At 40.0% G+C, this 23930-nt stretch overlaps 1 protein-coding gene across 2 annotated transcripts; it reads right to left on the bottom strand.

Annotated features, from left to right (window-relative positions):
* Positions 1–557: 557 nt before the first annotated feature.
* SELL (selectin L) lies at positions 558–23930 on the bottom strand. 2 transcript variants are annotated; one of them, XM_062193776.1, is made up of 9 exons: positions 23822–23930; positions 22946–23027; positions 20452–20838; positions 18685–18792; positions 13984–14169; positions 12651–12836; positions 10746–10874; positions 5304–5322; positions 558–904 (listed from the first exon to the last, which is right to left on the bottom strand). In XM_062193776.1, exons 1-9 carry the CDS (start codon positions 23822–23824, stop codon positions 874–876), a joined length of 1131 nt encoding a protein of 376 aa, XP_062049760.1. In that variant the 5' UTR covers positions 23825–23930; the 3' UTR covers positions 558–873. The 2 variants fall into 2 exon arrangements, with proteins under 2 accessions (XP_062049760.1, XP_062049761.1); XM_062193777.1 differs by lacking the exon at positions 12651–12836.

The following is a 23930-nucleotide window of genomic DNA, read 5'->3' as shown; positions in this document are numbered from 1 at the left end:
AAAATAGACACGTTCTGGGCAAATTACTAGGAGGCTTAAAAGGTGGGAAGGAGGAACATTTGAGAGTGAGTTACAGAATCTCTCTGCTTGTTGAACTCATCACATGGCTTCAAAGAGATGTCATCTGCAGCCAGCATGATATTTCTTTTTTAACCACATAGTGTTCATAAAAGAAGCACTAACCATGAGAAATCTATATGGGTCTAATGAGAAGTGCAAAATCCATAACTATGGCTGCTTTTTTCTTCTTTCCTTTTGTTTGGTGCTCATGATATGCTACTGAGGAAGTCAGCCAGCTGAGAAGGGACATGACCAAAGGAGGTGGGGAAGCTAACAGGATGGCCTCCCTTTAGGTTATGGTGCATATAGAACTTTTTATCAACCTGACTGGAATCCCATTATTTCACTGGAGTTGGAAAGCATAGTAGTATCAATGATCTACGATCGCACAATCATGGTATACAGAAGACAGAGGAGGTAAAATTTTATCTGAGTTTTTGTATTTACAAGTTTTCACTGTATTTCCAAGTGTTATGCTGTCAGGCACATCACTGAGTTGAAATTGTGAACAAAAGACAAGAAAGAGCAACATAAGACATCTTTATACTCCACAGTAATCCTTTTCCCTGAAGATCTTGTGTTTTCTTCCACAGAAAAAAATAATAAAAGACTGAGCTATATAAATCATTGTTAGGTGGGGCTGGGAGATGAATGAGGGACAAAACAGGAGCAGAAGGAGCTGTTGGCCACGTAGAACTCTTTCCAGATGCACTGAAGACACACTTCATCTCTGATAGAGGAGACAACGTCACACAAATCTTTACATGCAGATTGGAGGATCTAATGACTCTTTAATATGCCAAGAATTTTCTTTCACAGAGGGTGGATTAATATGTCTTCCTTGCTGAAAGAAAAATGAGAGATTTATAAATTAAAATAAGGGGTTTTTTAAAATGCAAAGTTAGTGTTAATAGTAAAAGCATAATAATCTAAAGATGAGAAAAAGAGCAAGGAAATGCTTTCAGCTGGAAATCTTGGACAAGATGCAGAACACTTTAAGGCAAAGAACAGGAGACTTGAGCAGGGCTTCTCCCTCTTTCATGCGCCTACCACCCAGAGGTGGTGGTAAATACAGATATACCGTGGCTCAAGTAGGTCAGGGTGGTTTATGCGCCTGGCCCACAAAGCATACTTGCAGAAATTTCTGAAACGCAGCCCTGTTTCCAGATCTAACACAGTTGAAAGATATAATATATTAATTTTTCATAATGGAAAATCAAGAAACTAGAAGACATACTCAAATGGAAAGTGAAATTGAAGAAAATCAAAACTCATAAAAGGATTGGTGGTATTTCTAAATGCCAGATTGTGGTGGGATATGATGTGAGGAAATAGTGACAAATTGAGTTTTAAGATACAAATGCCACTTTTTGGTTGATGCAACTATTTCATTCTTGGAAATGGCAGGAGAATCAAATGTGGTGTGTTTTCAATAACACTTTTCAAAGGCAGAACCAGGTTCTGACTCTGGTCTCATGATGAGCTGTGAGGGTAAACCACAGTTCAGCAGCTGCAAATGCTCTTGCCAATACAGAGATAAAAATGTTTCTAAAAACAAAATTTCACATATACCCTCCTCTGAGGTTGGCATCGTATCTTCCTGTGTATCTTGGGTGTAGCCTTTACCTAGGCAGAATTTAGACACTAGAAACCAAATGAGGTGATAAACAGAACCAGTTTGCAGAAGTCAAAATAACCCAGAAAGAGTTGAAACCACAAGTGCCCAAGGAGTCATTCATTCACTCTCCAAAGGCTAACAGGAATGAGCAAAAAGCTCTATCAGAGTTGGTTCAAGGACGTAAAAAAAAACCACCTGACACGTTGCATTTAATGTGATAATGTTCATTTTACCTTTGACTTATTCTAGAAACACACCCTTCTTCCTCAACCCCACCCTTCCTCAGTGCCATCACACAGTGGTTTCAGAGTGAAAAGAATTACATTCCTGGAAGAGGAGGGTATCTGGGATTCACAATTCTAACCCAGCTGTCAGAAATTCTCAGTGCTAGAAGTGTAAGGGTTAAGAGCACTATTCCCGGGTATAGATGAGTGAAAATCTCAGCTTTGCCGTTTACTCAGAGGTCTCAGTCTAGCCATTTAATTTCTTGTGCCTGTTTCCTTACCTACAATGGAGCTATTATTAGCACCCACTCCCACAGGTTTGTAGTCAATATTGAATGATTTAAGACACAGAAAATACTCAGAGCAGTGTGCAAGATGGGATTAATATTTGATAAAGCTTTATTGTAACCTACTCTGTCACTGGCTGCAGGGAAGTTATTTAACTAGTTTATTAAAAAAAAGAGAGAGAGAGAGAGAGAGAGAGATAAAAATGGACCAAGATCCTTTCTGATTCTATGATACTATGAGTTAAGGTCACGTTGGTCAATAAAAAAGCAGTGTTCTAAGACAATCAAGCAAATAATTCTTCTTTGCTAGCTTCTTCTAATCCATCTGCTAAGATATTCAAGTTCTATGTTGGTGGGACCTGTCTTCTCTTCCAGCTTCTATTGCATAGCTCCTAGTAACAGCCCATTGGCTTCTGAGCATGCTTTCATAATCCTACCATCATTCCTTTGTTTCTATCACTTCCCCTTTTAGACTGCCTTATCTCCCTGATTCTCTCCACATACTCCAGGCCTATGCATCCTTCAAAAGACAACTCAAGTTCCACCTTCTTTATAAGTTTTCTGTGATCAGTGATGTGATTTCTCTCTTCCAATACAGAATTCATCAGCCATTACCATACTCTGCTTTGTATTTTTTCAGATTTTTTTTCTATATTTTTCCCAAACTGGACAATAACTCCCTGAGGTCAGAGACAAGGATTTACTCCTCTTGGTGTCTCACTCAAGTTTAGCATTGTTCCAACACAAAAGTCTCCAACAAACAAGTACTAACTAGAAGCTGGCCCAAGTCTTTGGGGCCCTGCACCCACGTGGGAGACCAAAAAGAAGTTCCTGGCTCCTGGCTTCAGATCAGCACAGCTCTGGCTGTTGCAGCCATCTGGAGAGTGAAACAGCGGATGAAAGACCTTCTGCTTCTCTGTAATTCTGACTTTCAAATAAATAAATAAATCTTTATTAAAAAAACAACTACTAACTAAAATCAGTGACCGATTAAACTTAATATGATAATTTTAACATGCTTAATATGGTGATTAATGCTAATATTCTTCCAGCTGGCAATCTCATCTTGTCCTCCAAGAATATCTTTATAAAAAAAAATGAGTTGACCTGTTTCCATTAGTGTCAATTAAAACAGTTCCTGTGGCCAAAAACAGCTCTGGGTAGATTGTGCCAGAAAAGACTTTCACTTAGTGGGTGTGAGCATGAAAGAAATCTTTTTATCTTGTGGGTTTCCTGCCACAGAAACAGGGAAGCCAGTGCAGGAAAGCGACCCTTTCTTTACAAGGACCCCATCTACCCTATCTGTACTATTAAAGAGGAGATACGGTAACAAATAGAGCAAAATAACTTCCACTGACCCATATTCCCATCCAGTTATCCCCATCTCTTTCTTCTTTGTAACTAAACTTTTCTAAAGAGAGGATGACATTTCTGCCTCTACTTCCTCATCTTAGAAGATTCCTCAACTCTTGACCATTTGACTTCTGTCTCAATCTGGGCACTAAAAATAGCCTGCCCACTGGCATCCTTGTTAGGTTCACTGGAAACCTACCAGTTCTCCTGGCTGCATTTGAATCTGTTTCCATTTACTTTTTCCTTAACATTCATGATCCCCTATGCTTCCTCATCTTCCCTCTATGTCTCTGGCAACCTCTTCTCATTCTCCTCTTCCTAAGCTGATTTTTACATATTGCTATTCCTCTCATTCCCTTCTTGATCTGCTTCTGTTCCTGCTCTCTCCCTGAGATGATCCCCCTCCTGGGATGGCAGTGACCTCCTAAAAATGCAAGAATCCCCCAAATGTACCTCTTATGCCCAAGGTAGATCCTGTGCTTTGTAGAAGCTGAGTGGACTATGACACCTGAAGTTCAACCTGTACAAAACTGAACTCATGACCTTTACCTCTAAAATTTCTCCTTCGTACATATTCCCTACTCAACAATAAATGCTACCATCACCCACCATTTCCAGGCCACAAACATGGCAGCTGCTTTGATTCCTCTCTCCCCTTCTCAGCCCACTAACCACATTCAGTTGATTCTACTTTCTCTTGTCTCCTGAACATCATCAGCTTTAATCTCCTAACTTAAAGTGTCTCCAAAATAGATCTTTTGGCCTCCAGGCTCACCTACATCCAACATGTGCCATACTGTTGTGCAGGGTGGTCCTTGTGAGAAACAAGGTGACATACCTACTTAAACTCTTTTGGTGACATCCCAAAGACCTCAAAACAAAGCCCATATTTCTCTACAAAGCCTACAAATTGCTTTGTGATCTGGCCTTTGGTGCATCATCCCTCCCCGGTTTCTCAGTTGCACTCTAAGCCACAGCCCACTGAACCACTGAGAACTTTTCAAAAACAATTTGTGGTTGGTTCAGCAACCATCTGACTTCATTTACAGCATTTTAGCAGGACCTCAGTTGTCCAGCTGGGTACTTCATATGCCACCAAAGTCTTGCCTCCATGATTCTTCTTACTGACATTCTCCATCTTAAAATTTCCAAGTAAGTACTAAGCTGAAACTACAAAATACTTTGCAATCTTCATTTCTGCCATATGAGCTATACTCTTTCACGTGTCTACATCTCTTCTAGGTGTGCTGTTTATGCAACTGAAGAAACTTGAGCTTCAAGAACAAACTGAAAAATAAAATTGCCTCTTTGGGGAAAATGTAGGTAGCATTCAGGCTGCTTACCTCTTCCACATTTCTGGAGGTCAATGCTGCTGAAAGTAGTAGTCCTCTAACCCTTTGTGTTAGCATTGAGACTGGAGACGCAACTTCTGAATAGAAGCATTGTAATCACAATGCTTCTACTCATCAAAATTTTTTTTTCCAGGGACAATCACTCCATTTCCATAAACTTCCCTTTTTCTTATTCATTCTTTCAACTCCACTAACACCAAAATAAATAAATAAACACATGCATACATCCATGCATAGTTTTTAAGGGATGTCAATAGGTTGATCATTTTATCTGGAAACGTCATTTGGACAGAGACCCCATATTGATAACTCCTAGGGGGTTGACATGTCTAAGCTTTAACAAGATGTACCTTAACCAAGTCAGAGAGAGGATCAACAGGTGTAGCAATTCTTAAATGACAAAACTTACCTTTTCTGAGATTTCTTTCCTAAAAAAAGAATATAGAGGTATGACATTAGCAAAAAGTAGATAGTTTCAAGTTTTCAAAGTAGAAAATGTTAATATTTTATGTTAAAGGAGAAGAGATTTTCATCCTCAGAACTGTCTTTTGAACCATATTATCTATTTTTTAGGTGGACCCATCTGTGTTTAAAGGGATTTGGGATACTGGTTTAACACTCTGATTAAAAGAGTTGTAGACATGCAATCAGAACACACATTTATGCAGATGGCACTCAGGGTTCCATTCCATCCCCAGTGTTGTCTTGCCTGAATTGTCTGGTTGTCACACTCAGTGTGCCTTCCAAATCCGTCATCTCCTCCTACCTGTAGATTCTTCCCTCAGAGACTGGCTGCTAATACAGTAGGAATATGTGGCATTACATCTCACAGTGTCTCCTCTATGTGAATCCATGAAGAGAATTTCACTCTGGTCTCATTGGTAGCAATTGCCTGGTTTCGTCTGAACAACTAATATGCTTTTATCTTACAAACACAGTGAATCTCACAACTGGTTTTGCTTCTTTCTTTGAATGACTGCAAGGAAACTCAGAGCCAGATCTGGGACCTCTTCTATCAAATGCTACGGACATTGTGTCCTAACTTCAGCCTTGGTTCCAACTTTAATTTTGTATCTGAAATACTGACATTCTTTTTCTTACTTTTTAATTTGGTATGTTGAATGCATTTTGTAAATTGTTTTACATTCTCTTTTTAAAAAGAAAAATATAAATAAATAAATTAACAGTAGATTTGGGATCCAGAGGAAATAAAGCAAAAAAAAAAAAAAAGCTTTTTTAAGGGGAAAGAATAATTTGGGAGGCAGCATTCTCATATTTCAGTGACTGTAGGCCGGAACTCTAGATATTGGGCACAGGTGCAAGCCAATCCCGTTTTGCCATCTGTAATGCAATGTGTCTAAATATCTACTTATCTTGTGTAAGTCACAATTTTTTTTGTCTGTAAAAGGGGCATAATTGTATCTTTCTCACTGAGTTGATAAAAGAAGCAGATGTATATAAAATACTGAGACCAAGGCCTAACATTTAGAGTGCTCAACTACTGCTTTAGTTCTTTAAAGTGTTAGAAATACTATTTAAAATCTTTTCTTCTAGGAAGGCATTTGGCTCAGCATGCGATGCTGATTGGTATGCCCATATCCCAAAGCAGAGTACCTGGTTTTGAGTCTCAGCTCTGCTCCTGATTCTGGCTTCCTGCTAATGTTCACCCTTGGAGATAACAGGTGATGCCTAAAGTGCTTGGGTCCCTGCCAGCTGTGTGGGAGACCCAGGTTGAGTTCCCAGCACCCGGTTTGGCTTGGCACAGCCCCAACAATGAAGAACATTTGGGTAACGAACCAGAAGATGAATCAATCAATCAATCTCTCAAATAAAAATAAGTAAATTAATAAATAAATATTTAGTTTAAATTTTTTTCTTCCAAAACTCAGCCTGTTGATGACAGAACAAAGGCACTTGAGTAGGGATAATAAATTTTTCTGATTAATTAATCAGGTTCCATCTGCTTATCCTCAGAAAATGTATTTTTTCTTTGAGAAACAATGAAACAAATCAATAGATGAATAAGAAGCTGTTCCTACCAAGAGGGTTTCTTTTTTGAAGAAAGAGGAACTAAATGGGGGCATATGTTCAGTTTCATGCCCAGTTCTAACCCCCTGTGATGGTTCAGGTGGAAAATTCTTCCAACCGAGGAAAAAAATAGTCTTACAAATTAGAAGATTAGTGATTTTAGACAATATATTAGACTCTGACCCCTGCTCATATGAGGTGCTAGATTTGGCCTAAAATATCATGGCTTCAGTTTCCCAAACAGGGAAAAGAATAACTTATCTGAAGGGATGGAGGCAATTCTGTGAAGTCTGCCAGCATACCATCTACACCAATTTGTGAGAAAAAAGTTAATCTTGTTTGTGCCCTAATTGAGGAGACCAATGATTAACAGCAGAAACTGCTATTAACACTCCAGACATTTCAGTTGGTTCACTTTATACAATTCAGACTGAAAAATTAAAATAGAGAAGACTTTCTGCTCTATCAGTGCCAAATATTGTTGTGCCCAGGTCAACTGCAGACATTAGCAGAATTTTCTATAGAAATTTTAGACAAATAGGCTCAAGATCCTGAAGCATTTCCTCAAAGAATAAAAGAAGAGAGGAAACATGAGTCTCTCAGCCTGATCATGGAAACAGCATAATCAAAGCAGAAGTGGATCAGACAAGAGCAAAGGTCATGACCACAGTTTTAGGATGCTCAAGGCACTTTGCTTGTTGACTTTGCATAGCACCAATAATGATAACATCACTTTCACAATGCTCCTGTTCATTTTTCTTACCAAACAAGGACAATTTTGTAAGAATTTTGATAAGAAATCATTAGGCATCCAAATTCCGATCCTGGCTCCTTCCTTCTGACTTCTTTTGTTTCCTAATCATAGGAAGTCTTCAAAGGGCGACTACTTTACTTCTTTCCATAATGTAAAAAAAAAAAAAAAAAAAAAAAAGACTGCACAGACATTCACAAGCCACCATGCCTGTCACTTTCTAGGATCTCCAGTTCTTTAGGATTAGACTACCTGTGACACTCACAAGACTGCCTTCAGCCTGATGGGGTTCATGTTGAGAAACAAAGTTCATATTTTTTATTCTTAATTGCCTTCTCCACATTTTGAAATCCCCTAGTACCCACTGATTTGTTAGCTTTTACTTTAATCCTTGTGAATGCATCCATCATATTTTGTATAAGAAAAGCCCTGTATAGTAGCCTGGGAAACTAGCCATCATTTTTAGCATTGTCTCTATGGGGAAAAAATATTATCTTTTAAAGAACCAACTTATGACTAAAATTTTTGGAAGACAAAGTCATTTATTCGAAGGTCGGAGATACTGGTAGATGTCTCTCAGATGAAGACTATTTAAATACTCCATTAAAGAGACCTTGACTTTCCTACAAAGCCAGTGATGCTTCAGGGCTTCTGTTCTCTTTGTTGGCATAATGTAACCAGCCTAACTGCCCGTTAGCTGTTTCCTGTTTGCCCCACACCGACTCCCACGGCAGGGGTATGCAGTTTTCAAGTTATCAGTTTGAGATCTGGTACAGAAATGACTCCAAGGTAAAAAATTTAAAAACAACCCTATTGCTTTTCTCACCCCTGCTTATAAGACAGCCTCACCCAGCTAACACCTCACTAAATACATGTCTCATGTGTTTCATATACACAGATTTAGGATCCTAGTGATACTTCCCACACATGCTCTCCCCATAGCTCCTCCTTCCTTTTTTATCCTTTTTCCTTAATTTTTCATTTTTATTCTTATTAATTTAAAATTTTTAAGGTATATAAATTTCAGGTATTTCATATGTACAGATTCAGGAACAGAGTGATATTCTCATCCTACCCTCCCTCCTGCCCACACTCCCGCCCTTCTCCCTCCTCCCTCTCCTATTCCCATTCTTAATTTTTACAAAGATCTACTTTTTGTTTACTTTATACTCATTAAGATTAACCCTGCACTAAATAAAGAGTTCAAAAATACAATGAAGGAAAAAGCACTGTTCATCAACAGTCGAGACAAGGGCTGTAAACAATCATCGAATCTTAAAATTCTTTCAAATCTACAAACATTTATTGAATGATCTTGGAATTTGGGCATAAATCCTTCTTATTAAGATGACTTGCTGGGGCTGGCGCCATGGCTCACTTGGTTAATCCTCCATCTGTGGTGCTGGCATCCCATATGGGTGCCGGGTTCTAGTCCCGGTTGCTCCTCTTCCAGTCCAGCTCTCTGCTGTGGCCTGGGAGGGCAGTGGAGGATGGCTCAAGTGCTTGGGCCCCTGCACCCGCATGAGAGACCAGGAGGAAGCACCTGGCTCCTGGCTTAGGATCAGCGCAGCGCGCCAGCCATAGTGGCCATTTGGGGAGTGAACCAATGGAAGGAAGACCTTTTCTGTCTCTCTCTCTCACTGTCTATGACTCTACCTGTCAAATAAATTAAAAAAAAAAAAAAAGATGACTTGCAACCCTAAGATCTCTTATTTATTTAAGAATCACCTTATCCCATGGACATTCGCTACCCCCTCTAGTCTATTTCCTCAGTACTAGAAGTTCATGGAAGGAAAGAGAGAAGGAGGGAGGGAGGGAAGGAGAGAGGAAAGGAGAGAGGGAATGTGGGAGAGAGGGAAGGAGGGAGGGAAGGAGGGAGGGAAGGAGGGAGGGAAGAAGGGAAGGCTATTCGGGTCAGGTTTTGGAGTCTCAAGGGAAAACATAATCTTATATTGAGAGAAAATTGCATTAAGGCAATATTTAAGTGTTTAGTCCAGCACCACAGGAGGGTGGAATCCAATCTTTGCAGGGTCTCTGATAGCAGGAGTGCAGACATTTTAACTGCTCCGTGTTTTCAGGATATTAATGAAGTTCTTGTATTTGTATAGAATAGGTACAGCATTTACATATCATATTCAGAAAATAGAATATATATTGATTAATTTGATAGAAGCAAAACTAAAGTGGTATCAACTGACCTGACATAAAAGCAGCACAAGGCAATTGGTTGGCAATTATTTTGAGGTCATCCATGACTCCCAAACTTGAAACATGGGTATCTTAATAGATGCCCAATGTTCATGAATTCCAAAGCCTTGAATGGTTCTGCCAGGCGAGTTTGGCATTACTGTGCAGACTGTGGGCCTGTACTGGTGGGTTGGCCCTACTTAAGGACACACCCACTATGGAGGTAATGATGCTGTTGTTCTTCTCTGAGGATATTCTATCTACCGTTCCAAGCAGCAGGTAGTAATTCCTGAAGGCAGCCTTTCTTATTTCCTTTCTCCTCCAGTCTAGGGGGAGGGAAAGTATATATGGTGTATTTGGTTGGCGTTGTGGCCTTGGTGAATAGACACGAGTGAAAAGGCATGGGCATTTTCCCCAGCGAAAAAAGCAACTCCCATGTCAGGTGGCAGACAGGTGACTCTGAGAGGTCAGGTATTTGGGAGCAAATATTTTGTAAACCTTAGTTGACATTAAATTCACTTCTTAGTGGAATTGTGACTCAGAAATCAAAGGCATATAGGCTCTCACAGAACAGAGATTATGTATTCATTTTCAAAATTTGAATAAACAACCATTAGAATATCTCATTGAACTATTATTACCCTAGCAAGCTACTCTGAAGATAACAGGCATTTTTAAAATATTTGATAAGAAGCAAATATCAGTCAGTTTGCTTTAATGAGGTGTGCAATGGACTGATTTACAGGTCTCTGGGGACTGATGACTACAGAGCCTGAAGCTTGGCACCCTGCTTCAGTCAACTCTATGGCACTTCATTTCCTAAGGATTTGTTTTTTCTTGCCCTTTAAAGTTGTATTATTTTCATATGAAGGTAAACTCACATACCTTTTTTGAGTCGCCTTGCCAGCCAAATGATGAATGCCAACCCAGAGAAGGCAGTTACCATGACTGCCACAGGAATGAAGAGGGGGTTATAGTCACCCTCTTTGATCATAGAGAAGCTTCTGTCCACTTCTGAAAGAGAAATCAGCAAGGTGATAGCATCAGTCCACAGAATGATCTCTGCCTCGCTTTGGGATATTTGACTTTTTCTTTTTAAAAAAATTCCTTCTTTTTTTTTGAAAGTCAGAGTTAAGAGAGAGAGAGAGAGAGAGAGAGAGAGAGATCTTCCATCTGCAAGTTAACTCTCCAGATGGCCACAATAGCCAGCACTGAGTCAGGCCAAAGTCAGGAGCCAGGAGCTTCCTCCAGGTCTCCTGTGTTGGTGCATGGCCCCAAACACCTAGGACATCTTCCACTGCTCTTCTGAGGACATTAACAGCTGGGACATGAACTGGAGCCCATATGGGGTGCCGACGTTGCAGGTGGTGGCTTTACCTCCCGTGCCACCATGCTGGCCCTTGGATATTTGAATTTTTCTACCCTGTATTTTCCAGTAATAGCCCACTTGATGTCATCTAATAGATTAAAAACCAGACATGGGAAGACCCATTATAAGTCTACAGCAGAGATTCGCTATGCCTATAGAATCCCAATTCCCAGATTTGTGATTTATGGAATTCCTGGGAATACATATAAAATTTTTGAGAAGTGGCCCTCATGACATTTAATTCCATGGCCTAGTTCAATGATTGTAAATCTGAAACACAGAGAGGAACTAGAAAATAGAATACAATGTTGGAAAAATAAAAGACAGTGATCTGAACTGGGCATTTGTCAGTCTAAGGGAACTGTAAATACTTTTAATTTAAAGCAATTATGCAAAATTAAGCATTTATGGTTTACATGCCAAGGACTTGCACTTATCTATCTTCCAAATGATACAGACCTACCATTTCTCCTTACTCCCATAAAGACACCTCCGTTTCTCCTCTTCCAAGTACAAACTAAGTTAATTTGGGAGCCATCAATGAAATCAGTATGAAGAAAATCTGTCTTCTGATGCCACAAGGTAAAGGAACCTGACTTTTCATTTTTACCCAGTCTATGTCCTTTATTCTCCATAGTACTTTAATGAGCCTTTTCAAAGTGCTTCCACACTCATACCCAAAGTCTATAATTTACAGAACATTTAAGTTCCAGAGGCTTTAAACAGAGAACACCTATTGGCTTGAGGATGATGAAGAACTGGACACTAGCCAGGGCTTACAAGGAAATGCCCCAATGAGGCTGATATGCAGTCCTTTGCTTTCAGCTTCTTTGCCTTCTCTCATCTCCTTCATTGTACTGTGGATACCCACAGCAGATTCTCTTGGTGCTAGTACAAATCCTATCATTTAGAGACTTGTATCATCTAAGCAGATGGCCCCAGGAAGAGAGATGGGTCATGATTCTTTCATATGATAATTTAGCATTTATTTCCTGTTATTGTATTAAATATACAAAAATGAGGGAGAAATGTCTTTTCTGTACAGACAGATTTGGGAGTCACCTGAAGTATCTACTACATGGGGAATTAGGTTGTTATTGGTGACTACTGCAGAAATATTTCAATGGACTAACCGAGAAGTCAGATTATGATGGAATAGAAAACCAGAGAAGAAATGAATCAATAGAGACAGTGGGTTTAGATTTTCACTGCCAAGTTGGGAAGAGGATGAATACAGAAACCGATGTCACTAAAGGAGGAGGCATGAACAGCCAAGCATTTATGATAAATGAATACATATATTTTATATCATATATACTTAGCAAAACAAAATTTTAAAGTTCAACATGCCTTTCTCTGCCATCTACTTTTCCACCAGCTCCACCTTTAAGTCTTTGGTACATTAGAGCAAACTTACTCACTTTGACATTTTGGCGTAGGACTGGACCAGATTCCAGATGATCCACAAACAGTTTTTTTCATCCCGATTAACTCAGCTCCTTCTGAGCAGCTGAAGGTGCACGTGGAGGTAAAGCCAAAGACAGCCCGAGGATGACTACAGTCAATGGTCCCCAGATCAGGTGCTGTCAGAGGCTCACACTGAATGACTTTAACAGGAACAAACAACAGTATTTCAGAACAGAGACTTCATTGACCAGAGATTGCCAGCCAAATCTGGCTGACTCAACTGTGGAACATATGAAATCTAGAAATTAGACATTTCAGACTTTATTTTCTCGAGAATAAGGGTGGGTGGTGAGTCAAATACAAAAACCAGAGAGCACTGAAAGACCACTGGAGGAGGGCTGGATCCTCCAGGCTGCTGCCCTAGCCATGGTGACTCCAACTCTGTTGGAAGTGCCATGTGTTGCCTCTGCCTCAAGAGTGTTTCTAGAATATTCTCAGTGAATGTACAGAATTTACACTTTTGTATCTGTTCTAAAGGTTACCCAAGCAGTTTAGAAAAGCATCCCAGTTCTCTGAAGCAAGTCCAACTTCTATAAAATCAGTAGTTATGTTGATTGAGTTGTATCATTTCAATAAAGGATTTGGATAGTTCTTTACTACTTGAGCTAGTGAGTTAGGAGCATAAATGTAGAAAGCATACCCACAACTTCACAAGCTAATATGCCACACGTTTTCTCCCATATGAGGATAAGCTTGATAGTCAAGGAAGAAAAAAGCCTACCATATTTCAAATGAAAATTAAAAAAAGACAAAGAGATTGCATTTTTGTTTTTCACAGCAGTTGTTATTCCTGTAAGGGTTTGTGCACGAGGAAAAGTAAAGGCTGATTTTAAGAATAAACCAAATAAAACAACCAAGAAAGACCTCCATCCCCTTGAGAAGGAAATTGTTTGGTGCTAAGTAGGACACCACATGAAATAGGTGTTACTGAGAGGAGAGGAGCAAAATTTAACCAAGGTTCAGCAAGACTGATTCTTCATGCCATGACAATGAGAAAAATAAAAAGCGAAAAAAATTAAGCCAGCACTAGCACACTCACTGTGTTGTTATAAATCATGTTGTATGCTATGAGATGACTTTAGAGGCACTGGGTTGTGATTTTTGTTTGTTTGGAGGCCTTTCTTCTTAATTTTATAAATAACCCCTTGGAAAAGCACCACATCGTATTCTAAATTAGGATAAACTATGCTCCAGAGAGGGAACAGTCTTGGCAGGACTTCACTGCACATTTCAGATTTTGAAGCCATGACAAAGCTGAGACAAAACCTCTACTATGAAGTTACCCACCTTGGCAGGTTGGTCTTAGAGATGACCAATTTCCAAGTGGTCCACAAGTGGTTTCTTCAATCCCAGTTAAGTTTGTTCCCTCCAAGCAGCTGAAGCCACACTGTGAACTGAAGCTGAACTCTCCCAAAGGGTGAGTGCAGGCCATGGTCCCCAGCTCCGGGGCCTCCAAAGGCTCACACTGCATCACTTTGATAAAGAAAAAAACAGCGTTGAGGAATGTTAAGGTGACCTGAGATCTGGGTTTGAACCATAGTCCTGTCAACTGATACCCTTGTGCCTGTAAGCAAGGTTACTTAAACCCTCCAATTTCAGTTTCTTCGTGTGTGACAAAGGAACCATGGTAATTGTGTTAACTTCATAGACTTGGTGGGAGAACTAAATAAAATTCATGTAATGTAAGTCAAGGGCTTAAAGCCTGGCTCACTAGGAAATTCTAATTAAACATTAGCCAGTCTTCAAAGATTATGATCTTTGAAATTATCTTGAGAGTTTTTAACCCAGATAGATTTCAGTAGAATTGACCAGTTCAGTTGTGAAATAACTCTTACACCAGGGCTCCTGAGTATGCAAGAGTTTTGGGAACGGGGGATTCAGAGAAGGGACAGATCTCCAGTCTTCTTTAAAAGAGAAGAAAATAAAAGTCTACAAAGCAGCTCAGTTCCAAGTCTGTCTTCATCATCTCTTACTCAGTTTCAGAACATTAGGTCTTCTGATTTTAATAATCCCTCCAGAAATTATATCTATTTCCTTCCTCTAATTGGTAGTACAGTAGATTAAATGAAGACTTGGAAATCAAAGGCTTCACATTTAGGCCTTACCATGCAATTGGGGAAATATTTCAACACTCATGTTTTGAGAGGGGTTGGCATTGTGGTGCAGTGAGTTAAGCCACCAGCATTCCATCTTAAAGTGCTGGTGTGTCCCAGTTCAAGCCCCAGTTCAGGATAGAGTTCCTGGCTCCTGGCTTTGACGTGGCCTAGCCCTGGCTGTCACAGGCATTTAAAGAGTGAATCAGCAGATGGAGACCTCTATCTATCTATCATCTATCCATTTATCCATCTATAACTGTCTTTAAAATCTTAAGAAAACCATAGTTGTGACCTTCTGTTATTTTCCATATACAATAAAAGTCCAAGTTAAAGTAAATTAAATTTTACAAATAAGACCCTCTAGAAAGTTCCTGGTTAAGTATAAGACAATGATGAGTATGACACACATCAATCTTAAGAAACTTTTCACACCAGCAGACACACAAGTAAACAGATGACCTTAACAAATATGGGGGAGAGGAGAAAGATCTATGTGGAGCCATCAGTACACAGAACAGGGACACTCAGCCTGTCTTGCAGTCCAAAGAGATCTTTCTGGAAGAAATCATGCCTGAAATATGTCTTAAAGATGAGCAAATAAATTAGCCATGTGCAAAATAATAAACCAGGCCATGAGCAAAGTCATATGATATAAAGAACATGTGATGAATGTAGAGAAATACATGTAACATGATGTTTCTGGAAGGAAAGAGAAAGCAGAGAATGTGAGAGGTATAATTAACAAAAAAGAAGCTAAAATAAAATCATTTTAAAAAATGATTCAGTGAACACCAGTTATATGTTAAACATTACTTTAGGTCTTGAGGAGCTGAAATTTCATTTTGTAGGACAAATGTCTGTAGAAATTAAAGGGTGGCTTGTCACATATGTGTGTTGTGTTTTGATTCTTTTTAATTGATCAGTCTGCCTTTAGTGTGAACAATACATTTGAGGGGAGTTAATTTAAATTTGTGAATCTCATCTAGGAGATGAGCAAAAACACCTGCAAGAAAGATAATGAATTCAAGAGTTGACAAGTAGGAGATAAATTGGGGAAAAGTTACAAAAATTTGTAGTATGCTGCCTTGTATAAATGTTGGGTGAGGTGAGAGACTCTCATACCAGAATGCCCATGGTGGTTCCACGTACTGAGGTGAAAAAGAAAAAACTCAAAAGGAAAGTTGTTGGGTGCTTTGCTTAGCAGTTATAATGCTGCTTGGGAGCACTTCACCTCATATCAGAGTGCCTAGGTTCAAGTCCTGGCTCTGGTCCCTGTTCTAGCTTCTTGCTGATGCACACCCTGGAAGACAGCAGATGATGGCTGAAGTAGTTGGGTCCCTGCCACTCTTATGGGACCTCTGGTTGAGTTCTAAGCTCCCAGCTTTAGCATGATGAAACCCTACCCATTTGTAAAGTGAACCAGGGGGCCTGTGCTGTGGCACAGTGGTTAAAGCCCCAGCCTGCAGCACTGGCATCCCATATGCGCGCCAGTTCGAGTCTTGGCTGCTTCCAATCCAACTCCCTGCTAATGCACCTGAGAAAGCAGTAGAGAATGGCCCAAGTGCTTGGGCCCCTGCAACCACATGGGAGACCCAGAAGTTATTGGCTCCTGGCTTCAGATCTGCTCAGCTCTGGCCATTGCAGCTATTTGGGAAGTGAACCAATGGATAGAAGACCTCTCTCTCTCACTCTCTCTCTGTCTCACTCTGTCTTTCAAATAAATAAAATAAATCTTTAAAAAAAAAATGAACAAGCAGATGGGAGTTCTCTCACTCTCTCTGTAACCGGGGCAATTAACTTTACAGTCTTTTGGACATCCCAAGGGATATCCTTAGCACACTTGGAGTTCAGGGCTGCAGACATATTTATTAGTCCAAAGATGACATAAATTTGTGAGCATACAAAAGCCAGGAAGTTGGGCCAAAGCAAACATGTGGAATCAGATGAGCAACAAAGAACAGACAATGAGAAATTATAATGAAAATGATAAGGAACAATTATCACAAGTAGAAAGAGAATCAGAAAAGAGTAATATGTCAGAAACTAAAGTAAAAAAGAGTAAGTTTAAAAAAAAACAAAAGAGGTAAATAGGTAAATAGGTACACCAGTGATACAAAGATTAAAAAATAAAATTCTGGGGCCAGCTCCATGGCTCACTTGGCTAATCCTCTGCCTGCAGCGCCAGCATCCCATATGGGCGCCAGGTTCTAGTCCCGGATGCTCCTCTTCCAGTCTAGCTCTCTGCTGCGGCCCGGGAGGGCAGTGGAGGATGGCCCAAGTGCTTGGGCCCCTGCACCCGCATGAGAGACCAGGAGGAAGCACCTGGCTCCTGGCTTTGGATCGGCACAGTGCGCAGGCCGTAGCGGCCATTTGGAGAGTGGACCAACGGAAAGAAGACCATTCTCTCTCTCTCTCTCTCTTTCTCTCTCTCTCTCTCTCTCACTGTCTAATTCTGCCTGTCTAATAAAAAAAAAGTTTGAAAAACAATAAAATAAAATTCTGCAATAGGGTAATGGTGAACTATTGGGTAGCAGTCATGGCTCAGGGATCCAGTAAAATGAGTTAATTCTATTCCAACTGATTGACATTTAAATTTATTTTGCCTTTATTTCTTTATTCTTTAAAAACACTGATTGTTTTTCCTTGTAATTTTTCTATTTTATATACCAGATACTTCATAGTTTTGAAATTTCAACCAACATCTGTGAAAAGGTTTGATGTTTTTCTGGATGGTGGCTGACTTTGAAGCTATATGTTTGCCTTTATCCATTTCCACCCCCATGACTCTGAATGGCTTCACTGGACTCCTGATGAGTCTCTCTACTTTTTTGTCTCCGATCCATCCTGTACTCTGCTTTCAGGGCAATTGCAGTAAACGCAGGTGTCAAGTAGCCTCCCACTGCCAAATAAGGGCCACTTTCCTTTGTGGGGAAATCTCCAGGCTCTACAAGCTTCCTCCAATTTATCTTGCTTTTCATCAAACTCAATTGCGTTTATGAATAATATAGTGAATTAAGTGTGAATCCCTTGAGAGTCTAGAATACATTTATCTTTGTGTTCTCCTAAAATCTCCAGCTCAAATAAGAGTGTTGAGTTTCTTATTACATGTCTCTGACATGTGCTATAATTTTATGAACTTTTCTCTTTGTCCTTACCCTATCGTGATTTAATATTTTCAAAAAAGTTAGAACACCTTCTGGATAACTCATCTTCCTAATGATAAATGATGTAGTTTTTTTTAGACTTTAGAGTTCTGTTTTTAATATTTAATATTTATATTTCATATCAATATATTTAATATTAATATTTAATATTTATTTACTTATTTACGGAGAGGCAGAGAAACAGAGAGAAAGAGAGAGAGAGAGAGAGGTCTTCCATCAGCTGGTTCACTCCTCAAATGGCCACAATGGCTGAAGCTGGGCTGATCCGAAGCCAGGAGCCAGGAACTTAACTTCCCAGGGCACAGCAGAGAGCTGGATCAGAAGTGGAGCAGCCAGGACTCAAACCGGCACCCACATGGGAGGCTGGCATTGCAGGCAGGGGCTTTACCTGCTACGCCACAGCGCTGGGCCCAGACTTCAGAGTTCTAATTAACCCAACAAGCTCTTCAGATTGTGACCTCCTTAAGAACAGGAGTCTACCCTGCCTAATTCCAGATCGCCATCCTTGTAGCTTTTTTCCCAACTCCCTGTCCCTTGTGCTGCTCAAAGACTTGCTGAGAAGTAAATTGAAACTTCATGCTGAGTTATGAAATCTTTACGGAAAGGCAACATTGTGAAAGAATAGCTTTCTGATCAAAACTTCCCATTTCTCAAGAAAAGCCTCTCTTGAACTACAACGACTCCTGGGACTACACATAAAAAGAAACAAAGAAAACAAAGGGGCTCACCAAACTGGCACTGGGGCCCATAGTACCCCACATCACAGTTGCAGGTGTGGTTGTTGATGACTTCCACACATTCTCCATGGCCACTGCATGACCCAGGACGGCAGGAAGCTTTAAGGATAAAAAATAAACATTTTATTGTGATCACATTTTATTACTCGTAGTAGACATAAGTAACTTTTTGTCTGAGACTATTTTAATATACAGGAAATGTTTATTGGTACATTCATAGCACATTTTGCATAAAATTTATACCAAAATATCTATATAGGGAATATACACAGAAACATAGATATGTGTTTGCTTTTAGAATGAATTTACTGATACCAACACTGTATAACATTTTGGGTAGCTGAGGAGTATACACTGGAACTCTTGGAATTACTTGTTTTTAATGTAATAAACACATGGAAATCATGGCCTAACCTCAGTCACTTGTGAGCAGTCCCTTTCTTTATAGACAGTAATGAGATTTTAAAGCCTAAATTTGCTACAGTCGTAAATAGTCCAATTTAGAAAAGACCAAATTAACTATGTTTCACTGTTAGAATACAATTTGGAAAAATACTTTTTGGAATTGTTACATAGGCTTTACAGAAATTTTCATTTTTTAAGGTTTATTTATTTGAAAGCAGAATGGAAATGAGAGGCCAGCGCTGCGGCTCACTAGGCTAATCCTCTGCCTGCGGCGCCAGCACCCTGGGTTCTAGTCCCAGTCGGGGCGCCGGATTCTGTCCCAGTTGCTCCTCTTCCAGGCCAGCTCTCTGCTGTGGCCCGGGAGTGCAGTGGAGGATGGCCCAAGTGCTTGGGCCCTGCACCTGCATGGGAGACCAGGAAAAGCACCTGGCTCCTGGCTTCAGATCAGCGCAGTGCGCCAGCCGCAGCAGCCATTGGAGGGTGAACCAATGGAAGAAAGACCTTTCTCTCTGTCTCTCTCACTGACCACTCTGCCTGTCAAAAAAATAATAAAATGAAAAAAATTAAAAAAAGAATGGCAATGAGAGAGGGAGAGACTGAGAGAGAGAGAAAAAGAGCGAGAGAGCATGCGCTTCTCTCTGCTTTTTAACTTCCCAATTGGCTGCAGCAGTCTGGGACTGGGTCAGACTGAAGTCAGGAGCCCAGAACTTTATTCTGCTCTCCCACGTGGGTGGCAGGAGACCAGGTCTTTGAGCTATCTTCTGCTGCCTTTCCAGGTGCATTCGTAGGCAGCAGGATCAGAAGCAGAGCAGCTGGGACTTGAACCATGCTCTGATATGGAATGCTGGCATCACAAGCAGCAGCTTAACTTGTACGTGAAACACACCAGTCCCCAGAGATTTTCATACACCAAAACTAGACCGATGTTTCCTTGTACATAATTACGTAAGATCAGGCCAAGGAGGAAAGTGGTAGCATCAAGCCCCTTACTTCACAATGAGGAAACTAGGGTGATGTGAGCATAAGCCCTCCACTGCTCCCAACTCTCAGTTTCCACTTCTGTGCCTTGTTCTCAGTGGTACTGATTGTCTAGTCCTCCTTCCTTACCTCCTACAGATACTGATCATCTTGATGTAACTTGATCTAAGGTATAGTTTTTGGAGGTGGGGACCAGCCTTACACATCACAAATGCTCAGAAGTGACTTGATTCAAGCTTATGTAGATGGTTGGAAGTCTTATAGGATGAACTAGCAGGTGTTCTCACCCTCCAGGGTTCCAATGGGATGGTCTAATTATCCTCTTAATCTGGATGCCCCGAGCCTGAGACAGCACTGCCATCTGGCCGCCCCTACCTGTGTAGCAGAGGGCTGCCTTCCGTTTTTGGCAGGAGTCATCGTTCCATTTTCCTGAGTCTCTGAGCCTCTTGATGTAGATCTCCACGCAGTCCTCCTTGGTCTTCTTGTTGTTGGGCTCCCCCTCTCCCCAGTTCTCTGCTTCTGCGGTGAGAGATTTGTTGGTCCCCACCCATGTCCATGTGTTTCCTATCTTCCGGATTCCTATCCAGTAGTAAGAGCGGCTAAAGGGCAGCGTCTTCTCCAGATACTCAATTTCTCCCTTGTTTTGTATGGCGACTAAATCCGTGTAGTTTTCTTGGCAGAACTTTCGAGCCCTTTCCCAGTTCATGGGTTTTTCAGAATAATGGTAAGTCCAACAGTTGATTCCATGATATGCCAGGAAATCTGAAAGACATCATGTGAACTGTGTCAAGTCTTAACAGAGAAGCTATCGCTAATCCAGGCCTAAGCCACCTAAGATGAGGAATGAGCCCAAGAGTGTAAGTGATCATCAGGTAACGGAATTGCTTCCAGGTATAAAGTAGAACTTAATATACTAAGTTGATCTTCAGTATATGAAGGTAATTGAAAATGAAACTCGATGAAGGGCGGGATAGGAGAGGGAGTGGGAGAGGGGAGGGCCACGGGAGTGAGGGAGGTTGGCGGGGGGAAGCCACAACAATACAAAAGTTGCACGTTGTAAATTCACATTTATTAAATAAAAAAAAAACTATATAACAAAAAAAGTAGAACTTAGACCCCTGATTGGAATGTTTATGCTCCTGATTCTATTTTGCACAGATTTGGTGGCTTTCTAGATTTACTTCCATAAAACAATAGTTCCTCAAAATTTGTTAAAAGAAATGTAATCAATATATTGCAGAAGTATATATTTTTAGTGGTTAGCAATCACTTAACAATAACTGAAGTCGTCTTTGAAACAAAAAAAGGACATATCCTATAATTTTCTGCTCCAAAAAACTTTCATAGATTTTTCTTTGTAATCATGTAGAAACCAGTATTTCTACCAGTATTCCCTTTTCATATTTATTGGCTATTTAGATATACTCTTTCATACCTCTTCAAGTACTACATACACTTTCCTGTTGAATGTCTTTTTCTTATTGATTTGTATGAGACTTCTTATAGATTCCTGATATAAGCCCTTCATCAGAAGGTATGTTTATGCATATATCCATATGATCACAAATATCTGCTTTCAGTCTCAAATCTTCCCTTCATATTCATAATGAATAAACAGACATTCTTAATTTCAATGCAAAAAACAATAACTGAAGTGAAATATCATCTAATTTTACATTTTATAGTTCAATTTTCTATATTGGGATAATTTCTTAAAGACCTCTATATGTAACTGTTGTCAAAATGCATGCATCAGTTTCCTTAGTTCTTCTCCTAAGGGAGAAGCAAGATAAGCAAAAGGATGACATCAAGTCATCACTTTCACATCAAAAGTACAACATTTTGTTGTAGGCAAAGCTGCTTCTGGGAGACCTCCAGACACATATATCTAGCCACTTACTATGAGTAACTTACAAAACAAAATGATGTAAGATTATGAAATTTATTAAATCTAAACACAAACATACTCAGTGACTGGTGTTTAATAAACACGTGGGACCTTCTAATGTGAGGGATTTGAATCTAAATTAAACACATAGCTGCACAACGCCCCTATAAACATATGTGCCATTGTAATCACAGTATGATTGATGTGAAGCACAGATATGTAATGAAGTAAAAGTTTTCAGAGTTGTCAATGCTTATTGAGTCTGCACAGTGTACAGCAAGCAAATAAGACATCTATCCAATTCTTAGAGTTTCCTAATAGTTTTGAACAAAGGATAGCAGTCACAAACAAAATACAATTAATCTACAATTATCAAAATGGATAGAGAAGTAGGAAACAGATGTGATTCATGGATAAAGAGCATCATATACTAAACATTTTGAACAGAATTTTGAAGGAACATCCCACTACAATGTAGGTTCTAAGATAGAAGAAGCTTGTGACTACTGCTGTATCCTCAGTGCCTTGTGTAATGGTGACACAATTTAGGGTCCAGAAAATGTTTGTTAAATGAAAGGAGCACTCAGATCCCAGGTGGCACAAGGCAGATATGCCATAAGAAACACGTGAGGGGCGCAGTGCACAGTAGCATTTGCTTGGTCAGAACTGAAAAGTCTGTACAGATTGTGAGTGCCTTATCAGAGATGTCTGAGTTGACCTTATTCCACAGCTGAAGGCTTTTGTGAGATCATCAGGATTTGGGCCTTCCAGCAAGGAAGGTGGCAGGTAAAGATAGGATTAGGAAGTTTCTGGAAAAGTACTAAGGGTAAGAGGGAGACTGGGGATGTTTCTGGAAAGGATAGATTTAACACCTGTCTATGTGATTGTTTTCCCTATGATGATGTATTCACAGTGGTTATTTAAGAAAAGTGAACATAGGTTGAACAAAAGGCTTGGCAAGGTACAATTATCACAACATACCACAGCAGAGTGTTGCCCAGACCCACAACTTGAAGACGTTCCACAATCCCCTCTGAGGGCTCTGGCATTTCCATGGAAATATCTTCAAATGAAAGACAAAATTACATTTAGACCATGCTGCTCACCACAAATTCACAGCCTACAACTTCCTTAAATTTCACAATAAAATACCCACGCTACGAACCCTGTCCAAGGCGATAGATTCCTCACACATGGGTAAAAAACAAATATACCTCAAAATTGGTGCATAGAGTTGTCATGTTTTATTCTCAAGTTGCTGATCATGGTTGCCCGGATCTTTTTCTACATTTCAGTAGATTTTAGCACCTGTTTTTCTGCTGAGTATTGTTAAATCAAACTATTTAATATTTAACATAAATAGTCCAAAAATTGTTCTTGGTACTTAATGTATTAATGCTATCATCTCACACTTGGTTATTAAGGGTCAATGCCTTAAATACCTGGAAGAATTAAATAGCCAAACAGACATCAGGAAAGAAAAGCAGTTTATTTTTCCCCCAAATATTAGGAAGCACACCTCTGAGCAGCTCAAGTGACAAAACCATAGAGTATCATGCACACATTAAAACCATATTTTCTGAAGCGTATCCCTTCTCACACACTGTGTTTAGTTGAAAGATTACCAAACCCAAGAGTGCTTCTTCAAAAATCTCACCAGAGACACAGTCAAGGAGAGGAATCAGCGCATCTGGGAGATTCTACTCTTCTGAAACTCTGAGAGCATTTTTGATTTCTATCTTTTATAAAACCAGAAACATGAAATGAGTTGCTTCTTGTCCCTTGCCACCTGCCTCTAGGAGCCTGAGAAGAGTTTCCGTGTGAGAAGCTGGAAATCTTTCAGGCTGAACAGCTTACCATGGTTTGCTTGGCCCCTCTCTAGCTCTTCTGCAGTCCTTCAGCCTCTCAACTCAGCCCCCGGGATCCCTGGATCTCTGCCCAAAGGGAGCCTGCGGTGCTGCAGGGC

The sequence above is a fragment of the Lepus europaeus genome, chromosome 5 (genome assembly GCF_033115175.1).
Source record: "Lepus europaeus isolate LE1 chromosome 5, mLepTim1.pri, whole genome shotgun sequence".
Lineage (NCBI taxonomy): Eukaryota > Metazoa > Chordata > Mammalia > Lagomorpha > Leporidae > Lepus > Lepus europaeus.
This window is presented reverse-complemented; position numbering and strand designations above follow the sequence as displayed.

Bases quoted from the DNA above. Each gene is read 5' to 3' on its own strand.
- SELL (XM_062193776.1), bottom strand. The intron at 14,170-18,684 runs GTGAGCCCCTTT...TCTTTATCAAAG, and splicing joins TGGGCCCCAGTGCCAGTTTG to TGATGCAGTGTGAGCCTTTG. The intron at 12,837-13,983 runs GTGGGTAACTTC...TTCCTGTTAAAG, and splicing joins TCTAAGACCAACCTGCCAAG to TCATTCAGTGTGAGCCTCTG.